Below are 9,058 nucleotides of genomic sequence, written 5' to 3' on the forward strand. Positions count from 1 at the left end.
CAAGCATGGGGGAAAACTTTTGTTACTACATTTCCTATAACTTCTCTATATAAATCGTATCTTCTGCTTTTGAAACAGCTATTGAGACTTAGGAAACTATCCCTTGCCACCACAGTCCTGGAGTCAGGCCCATGGGCTTCTAAGCTGTATGGCATCGCTTCAGCTTGCATCAACATTAAAACTTTTTTTTCTTCAAAAATATCTTACCCTCAATATTTTCAGTTTCAGTGCCCAGGAATGCATTGGTGTCTAATAGAGAATATTTAGTAATGGAATACATCTGCTTTCATATATCTGTAGAATTCTTGTGAGTAGTAACAATTTAATCCACATTGCATGGCTTTGACCATGTATTGCATAACATGGGCATGCATTTTGCTGTAGCTTACTTGCTGCAACACACAGTAATCTCTTTGATTTACTATTTTAGAATATGCTACCTGGGAATGAATGATGCAAATAATTTCGAGTAAATCAGTCTTTCCCCATTCCTCTTCCATAGAGTAGGAAACTGAAGAGCTGGAAGATGAACTTTGTCCAGGATCACACATCTCATTTCCAGACATTGAGGCCTGACTAAAAAGATGACATACTTTTGATCTCAAACATCATTCAAAAATTATGACTTTTACGAGTATAATTCTTAAGAATCACAGAGTTGAACTTGAAATACATAAAAGAGATGAGCTCCCCAATTTTTTGTCCTCAAGTCACCTTTTGGGAGGTGACTAAAACTATTTGGTATAATAATTAGAATTAAATTTCATTGAAGGGTATAAAATAATCCTAATTCTCAAGACTAAATCTGTCACTGTTCTTATAAATGCATTTATTCTACAAGAGGGGTAAAACGACGTATCAGCTGATTATTCTTCTTATCGGTTGCAATTAAGCAAAAAAAAAAAAAAAACCAGGAAATAAATTTTAGGATACCATTATGATGTTTCTTCCCTCAGCCACAAAATAGGAAATACTGAGATTTTTATCATGTAAATTTTACTGGTCCAGTGAACTTAATGAAATATGAGCTTCAATTCAATCTTATAAATAAACTCTTGTTTCATTGGCATTTACAGTCGTGGTTGGGGGCGGGAGGCTGTTGAACAAATGTACACATGACAGCATTTCCAGAGGCTTATAACCATTGCATTTAATTCGGACTTTTCAGAATGTTCAGGACTAGTTAGTTCACTTTGCAGTTTCATGTTTTAAAAGACATATAGTAATTCCTAGTACATGCCTCTACGAAATGTTGAAGACAGAGAGACATATATGTATATATATATGTGTATATATGTAAATTTTGTTTTGTCTTGATAAAAAGAAATTCTAATCTATGAAAATATTACATCAAGTCATTTTGCACCTGGTAAGGAAATACATGAATGTTAGTAAATATTTAAAAACTTCAGATAAAGTTCCGGCAAATCAACTCAAATGAAGAGTTTAAGACGTAACACAGCCATCTGAAATAATAACTTTTCATATAACATAATCAACACTTTATTTGAAATGTGACCTTGTTAGAGGCCAGGACTCAATTATACATTCCAGCTATCTTTAACTCCCCTTCCTCCAAAATCCAACCCATTTAAGGAGGAGGGTTTATCTATTCTATCTTGATTTTTATTTCTTCCAGCAGCTACCATACATGAAAAGCTTTTCAACATTTTCAACAGGCAAAACTCATTTTGTATAAAGGAACACAAACTTTCCCTCCCCTTTCTTCAGGCACAAGTAGCCAGCTTCTATGTGGACAGCTCTGCATCCTTTGATACCTGGCTCTCTCTAGATGCCCCTGACTGTCACCAGGGGCATCCTTAGCACTTTGGGGGCTGCTTTACAAAGCATTCAACATTGTTTAAATTGTTCAGAAGCAAATGGAACTTTTTTTCCCTATTTACTTCCTCTTCTCTAAAGAGAAGTAAACCTCAGCTCGTCCCTAAAATCTGCCCCCTACATGCGTATTTACATAAGTATCAGGCACCAGAGGTCTGCACCCCATCACATACCATGCCAGTTTCTAAGAGTACGAAGGCTGTTGGAGCAGAGATTTTCTTCCATTGAAAGAAGCTGAGTGTAGCAACGTGTCTGTCAACACGGGACCCTTGGCTGCCCAGATCAGACTATTGTCTCGTGGTCCCACCTGCCTTGGCTCTGATTGATGTAGCAACAGTATCTGTCATAAGGGCTGTTCTGCTTGTAGGAGCAGACGATTATACTGTCCTGGGGTACAAAGAAGATGCTGTCCTCAGGCTCAGGGCGGTCAGCTGAGCCCTTGACGTCCAAGGCACTGTAGGCGAGGGAACTGCCCGAGGGGCAGTAGCCATCCAGATATCTGGACGTCTCCTCCTGACGCCCACTCTGGACTAGACTCTGGCATTCTGCTTCTTCTGTGGGTGAGGGGGTAGTAATGGAGCTGGCCATAGGCACCTCACCTGGCCCCTGTGGGAGCAGCTTCCCTCTGAGGCCTGCCTTCTTAGCCAGTTCATCTGAGCTCCCCTTGCCAGATTCCAGGTCTGACGGGGTCCTCAGCAGTTCCACCACTTCCTTGTCCTTGGGTTTTCGGAAACAGGGTAACTTGCGGACCCAGAGTAGCTCATTCTCCGGCCACTTGGTGCATCCCTCGGTTTTCCTGGCCAGAGCAATGGCTGCGATGCCTGGTAGGCAGATGGCTGGCCCGATGGCCAACAGAGGGATGTTCCCCAGAGTTTCCCCCTTCATGCCAGAGACAGTGAACATGAAGCCAAAGACCAGAAAAACACTGACCAGGGCCACCACCAGCCCAGTCCTCGGATTTATGTCATCAGGCCGCATCTTTCACTCCATTCAGGTTGGGAGCTGCTTGGTAGCCAGGGAGCACCCCTTCTCTCTTCTGTGGAAGTCGAAACCACAGGGGTTAAAAAATTCACAACTTCCCACCCACCAACTCTTGCTATCTCTGAAAGACTCTTGTCTTTCAATCTCTCTCTCTCTCTCTCTCTCTCTCTCTCTCTCTCTCTCTCTCTCTCTCTCTCTCTCTCTCTCTCTCTCTCTCTCTCCTCTCCTCTCCTCTCCTCTCCTCTCCTCTCTCTTTCCCCTCTTTTCCTCCCTCCCTTCCTTCCTCCCCCTATCCTCACCCCCTCCATCCATATACTATTGCAACCCTGTCTCTCTCAAACCAACGTCCACCAAGTAGGGTCACCGAGTTACCTGAAGGCTCCTGCCACCTCCCGTAAATGGGGAGAGCCTGAATGTCTCCAGAAACCTTCGTATAGGCTGTCCCTCGATCCTCCCCCTAGGTTCCAAGAGCCGAGCCTGGCTTTTCCACCGCACATAGGAAGTGGGACAGAGGAGGAGGGTCTTTCCCAGCCTGGCTCTTGGCGTGTAGGTCTCCGGAGCTCTGGAAGCGGAGCCTGGCGCAGCGAGTAGAGTGGGCGCGCAGCGCTGCCACCGGCGGGGAGGGAGGACTCTGTCCCGGCAGGAGGAAAGCGCGCGAGCCTGGCCGCCTTACATCACTTGCACCGCTCTGGGAACAGAGATGGACGCGCGGGGGCGCGAGGGGGTCAGAGCCGGGTGGTCACGCCAAGCAGGCTCCGGGGGGCTTTCGTCCCAGAGCAGCGGGCGGGCGGGTCCAAGCCGCTGCTCTAAGAGGGAGAGCAGATCCTCTTGCCCACGAGGCAGCCGGTGCAACGTTCGAGTCTGGGTTCCAAATTCAGGGTCTGAGGGGTCCGGGGCCAGTGGGGGGTGAAAAGGGGACTTGCTGCCTTGGCCAGTTCCAGATCTGAGAGATGCCTCTGCCCCGACAGCAGTCAGGTGCTCTGGGGCTGCCCATACCCCTCTCCCCGGCAGCTCCTCGAGGCGCGAGGTGCCCTCGAAGGAACCGGGTTGCACTATGTTCCCGCCCGACCTGAGCACCCCAGGAGCGCGCCCGACTGTAGGAGCTCTAAGACCTGCTTCTAGGAGTCACCAGAGTCGCCTCCGCTGGTCTCCCAGTTCTGCACTTGGCAGAAGATGGCTTTGGAAACTCAGTCCCACAGCCATGATTCCAATGGCACCCAGTGGGGCAAGGAAAAAGGGATCTCGGTTCTGGTCTTCATTTAGGGTCGTCCAGGTAGCCAGCAAGAGAGGACTTGGTTTGGTGGTTCAGGCCCACCCGGCGATGGGTGATGCTGCTTTGCACTGTTTGACTCCTGTCTTGCTAGTCTCAGGCAGGGTCCACGGAATGTATAGGTTTCTCTGGCTCCAAGGGAAGACTCGATGTGGCCGTAATTCTTCACCTGAACCGTTTAAGGTTGAGGAGGAGAAGCAGGAAGGTAAAAAGTACATTCTTTCATGTTGAGGCGCTCGGATTCTGGGGAAGGAATTTTGATACCCCGGCCTTTTCCAACTAGGCTCGCCCTATGTACCAGAGTGAGTGACACCACCTTCCTGAAAAATAATTGTCAGGAGACTTATTTTAATTTTTAAAAAGAAAACAAACCATCTTTTTTTTTTAAAAAAAAATTTTACATACCAATCCAAGTTCCCGCTCCCTCCTCCCATTCCCTCCACTTACCCTCCACCTCACCCCCCCATCCACTCCTCAGAGTGGGTAAGGCACATTGCTTTGGGGAAGGTCCAAGGCCCTCCCTACTATATCTAGGCTGCGCAAGGTATCCATTCAAAGAGAATGGGTCTTGACCTCTTTGCTCATATTCTCACTCTGTCAGGAGACTTCTAACATTAGATGTCTGAGCAAACACTGTGAATATTACACAAATGTAAAGTTCCTAGCACATGGCTTTGGTACATGATTCGTGTTCAAATGCCTTGGGATGCAGACTCTTTTCCTCTCATACTGTACGGTCCTAGTGCTCTTAACACAGAAAGTGGGAGCCAAATCATCAGAGACCTGCCTGTAGCTGAGGACGCTGGGCTTTACCCACTAAGCGGTTAAGCGCAGTGGGAGGGGTTTAGGCAGAGATCAACGCAAGCTTTCAAGGTTTTGACAGATGGTGCCATCAGGCTAGCGGGTGTAAGTCAGAGCTTGGAGCCTCATTCATGACGCCAGGCAAGATGGGATGTGGCCAGAAGACTCCCAATACGGGAGAGGTCCCTGGAAGAAATTGGTTCTGAAGTGCGATTACGGATGGGTTGGCGCACCTTGGCTTGAGACAGAGAGGGAAGAGCCAAGGTGGATCCACCGGTTTCTCATTTCAGCCAGGGTCACCAGAAGCCAAGCTTCTTCTCGTTTTTATTCTGGTGTTTATCATGTGTGTCTCTTGTATTCAAGCTTATTAAGTTGCGGCTGCACTTTTGGGTGCAGAACCACTTAAGAAGGAAGGAAGAAGAAAGGGTGGAGGGCTAAAGTGAAGGACCAGACGGGCGACCAGGCAGGCGGCTGTTTGGACCAGGAAAGTGTGGCTTTTCTGTCTTCTCCAAGTGCAGGTATCTGCGTATGTTGGCAGATGTGTCTGGGTGGCAGAGGAGCCTGGGGACCCACACCTGTTAGTCTGTTGCCCAGACTCACTGCTGCTCTGGAAGTCGGTTTGGTTCAGGAAAGGGGGGAAACCAATTAGTTACCTGTACTCCAATTACTGAACACTCTTCTCTCCCTGAAGCCCCCTTCTCATCCTTTATTGGTACCCACTCATCCTCCCATCACTCATTTGGAGGCTATGTCCCAGACTCCTCCTTGTTTTATAAGTGGAACTTGTTCTGTCGCTGGCCCTCCCTCTCTGAGCTTGCCTGCTTTGCCCCTCCTTCCAGGGTTGTTTCAAACAGCCTGGACAGCCTGATGGCTCCTCAGCCTCTTTCACTCGTTCTGCTCCCTCTGTTTCTGGCTTATAGCATCTAATTGCCTGCTTGATATTGCCCTTTGAATCATCTCTAGACAGCTCACGTTCAAATGCCAGCGGGAACTCACTCGTCCTCCAAGCTTCTCTTTCTCGGTGAGCTCCTTATATCCTGTACGCCAACAGCATAGTTGGAACTAGAAGCTGTTTTTCCTTCGTCTGGAGTTTCGTCTCCTAAGTCCTCTGGCTTTCTCCCTGTCTGCTGTGACCCTTCTAAAGCCACTCCACCATCCCAGGTTTCCTCTTCTTTTAAGGTTATTTTTATTGTTTTGTTTTTACTAGCACATTTTAGTTATACATAATATTAGGCTTCATGGTGACATTTTCACACCTGTATTGGTATATTTTGAACATATTTATCCCCATTACTCTCTCTTCCTCTGAGTCCCTTCTTCTTCCCAAATTTTCTCCTTTTAGTTTTATACCATGGCTGATTTCCCCCATAACAGTCATTCCAGTGGGCACATATTGTCAGGCAAAAAGGCCAAGCACAGTGAAAGTACATTAGTTTAAAAAAATCACATCACGGTGCTGGAGAGATGGCCCAGCAGTTAAAAGCACCTGCTGATCTTACAGAGAACCTGGGTTCAGTTTCCAGCACCTACACGGTGGCTCCCAACTGTCTCTAACTCCAGGCCCAGGGCACCCAACGCCGCCTCTGGCTCTGTGGGCAGCAGGCAGGCAGCAGAACACTCATACACGTGAAACGATCATCATGACAGTTGGGATTTCTTCCTTGGTGGGGTGTTTTAAGTTCCCCCCTTCCTGCAATGTTTCATGCAGCAGACTGTGCTAATGAAGGAGGTACACTTCACAGTCCCAGTTAGAATCTATAGAGCCAGGTTTAGGGTGTGTTTTTCCCCCCATGGTCTTTAGAGTGAGTTTCTGGTCCTCCTGTCTTGAACTGAGCTGTATTATCTTCACTTTCTTTCTTGATATTCCCTGGCTGCCACCTGTATGCCTTCTGAGATCTCACTTTAAATACATTTATATACAGGGCTGAGGAGATAGTTCTGTTGGTACAGTGCCCGCTTTACAGACATAGTGACCCCATTTTGCATGCCTAGCACCCACTTAAAAGCTAGGTGTGGTAGCATGTCCTAAACACCAGAACTGGGGGTTGAGACTCCGATGCCTGGAGCCCATTGGCTAGCTGGCTTAGCTGAATGCATGAACACCAGGTTTAGTGAGAAATCCTGTCTCAAATCATAAGGTGGAGCACAATAGAGGAAATCACCCAATTTCAATCTCTGACCTTCACACCCAGGTGGCATGCACACGTGTATACTCCACATGAACCTGTACACATGATACACAGACCAGATACACAGACATACAGACACAGTGTGCCTGTTATATTTTTGTTATCTTGACACAAACTGGAGTCATCTGGGAAGAGGAAACCCCAAGGAAAGTGTCCTCCTCAGACTGCTGATAGGAAAGTCTATTGGAGTATCTCCTTGAGCAGTGATTGGTGTGGGAGGGTCCAGCCCACTGTGGGAAGCACGCACACCTGTGCAGATGGTCCTGGGCTAAATAAGAAACCCATGATATACCTGAGTAATTCATGGCGAGCAAACCAGTAAGTAGCTCTATTCGGTGGTTTCTGCTTCAGTTCCTGCCTCCTGGTTCCTGTCTTGAGTCCCTACCATGACTTCCCTCAGGACAGACAACAGAAAAGGACACCAGTCTTTCCCAGGAGTACCTTGAGATGGTCTCTGAACAGCAGGTGGTCTTGCCTACATTAGCACAGATAGTGGGTGGAGATGGGAGTCATCACTCAGGGATAGAGAGGCATCTCCATATTTACTTTCTTGTCCATGTGGACCGATAGCGCCAGAACTTTAAACAGTTCTTGCAGTCCCATGCAGGTGTATAATCATGAACAAAAGCATCTCTTGTAAGAGAAAATTTAGAGAACAAAACAAGGCCTCGGGAAGTGGGTGTCTGGGAAGGAAACAAGGAACGCTTCCCAAATCCTGGCGTGCTGGGATTTATTGGCTACCCTGACTCTATTATACAGATAAAATTCAGAAAGTTTCATTTTAATTTTCCTCAGTTATTCATACCTGAGTGATTATGATGTGCATGGTGCTATGCTAGGGACCGGGCAGACGGGCAGGACGAGCCAGTCTGCCTTTCTAGAACTACAGAGAATAAGACATGCACGTGGGTTAGAGCGATACAGATTACAAGGTGCCCGTGAAAGCTGTGTGCTCATGGTGCCATGTCAACAATGGGCCAGCTTTGGCATGTTCTGTGTCTTCCTTCTAGGTGCTACAAAGTCACCGTTAGGCTGAAGCCAGTTTTGTAGCATAGGGACAAAGGCATGGAGCCAACCACATGTTTGGCAGTAAAGTGCATACCCTGGACTCATCTCCCTTCAGGGGCTTCCTTACTACACATCACATCTTTTCCACCGTCAGATACCCTACTGCTACAGGACCCTGGTCTGTGGGGTTTCTGGAAACTGGAAGGTGAAGACAGGGAGTTTTGTCTAGTGATAACAATAGTAAAGCGGTAAAGCAGCAGACCTGAACAGCAGTGGGACAGCACACATACATAGACCATCACATTCAATCGCACCAGGCTACATGTTCCTTCAATGTGCACATATTCTCCAGGATAGATCATGTGTTAAAACACAAGGCTTACTAAATTTATTTAAGAAGGCTGCAATCATATCAAGATTTTACTACATTTATAGTAGAATAAAGCCAGAATTCAATAAGGAGGGAAATTGGAAAATTCACAACTATGTGAAAATGAAACAACCTGCTTCTGAACAAGTGGTCCAAAGAGGGACCAAAAAAAGTATCTTGAGACAAAGAAAATTGAAACACCATATAAAAGTCTACAGTATACAGCCTAAACTGTTCTCAGAGGCAAGTTTACAGAGCTACATATTATCGGAAGAAAGAGGGAAGACCGAGGTAATCAGCCCAACTTTACACATCAAGATACTAGGGGAGAAAAGCAAACTAAATCCAAAGTTAGTTGAAGGGATAAATAATAAAGGCAAGTGTAGAAATAGATACTAAAACTGAAAGTTTGAATAAAATTGACAGTAGGTCCTTTAAAAAGAGAAACAAATTGGATACACTTATGTACAGCATGAAAGAGAAAAGAACTCCAAAGAAATGGATAAATCCCTAGAACATGTGACTTCCAAGGACTAAGTTATCGAAAAAAAAAATCTCAATAAACTAAAGAATATAAACAGACCAATAGCAACAGGTAAG

General features: G+C 46.3%; 1 protein-coding gene across 1 annotated transcript; it reads right to left on the minus strand.

The window, feature by feature from the left end:
• Window positions 1-576: 576 nt before the first annotated feature.
• Window positions 577-3,408, minus strand: Tmem215 (transmembrane protein 215). The gene is made up of 2 exons (XM_057790976.1): window positions 3,193-3,408; window positions 577-2,875 (listed from the first exon to the last, which is right to left on the minus strand). The coding sequence occupies exon 2, from the start codon at window positions 2,815-2,817 to the stop codon at window positions 2,122-2,124; it is 696 nt and encodes a 231-aa protein (XP_057646959.1). The 5' UTR covers window positions 2,818-2,875; window positions 3,193-3,408; the 3' UTR covers window positions 577-2,121.
• Window positions 3,409-9,058: the final 5,650 nt, after the last annotated feature.

Source organism: Chionomys nivalis, chromosome 16 (genome assembly GCF_950005125.1).
Source record: "Chionomys nivalis chromosome 16, mChiNiv1.1, whole genome shotgun sequence".
Lineage (NCBI taxonomy): Eukaryota > Metazoa > Chordata > Mammalia > Rodentia > Cricetidae > Chionomys > Chionomys nivalis.

What these genes read in the sequence shown, in the direction of transcription:
- Tmem215 (XM_057790976.1), bottom strand. Translation starts at nt 2,817, where the DNA reads ATGCGGCCTGATGACATAAATCCGAGGACTGGGCTGGTGGTGGCCCTG.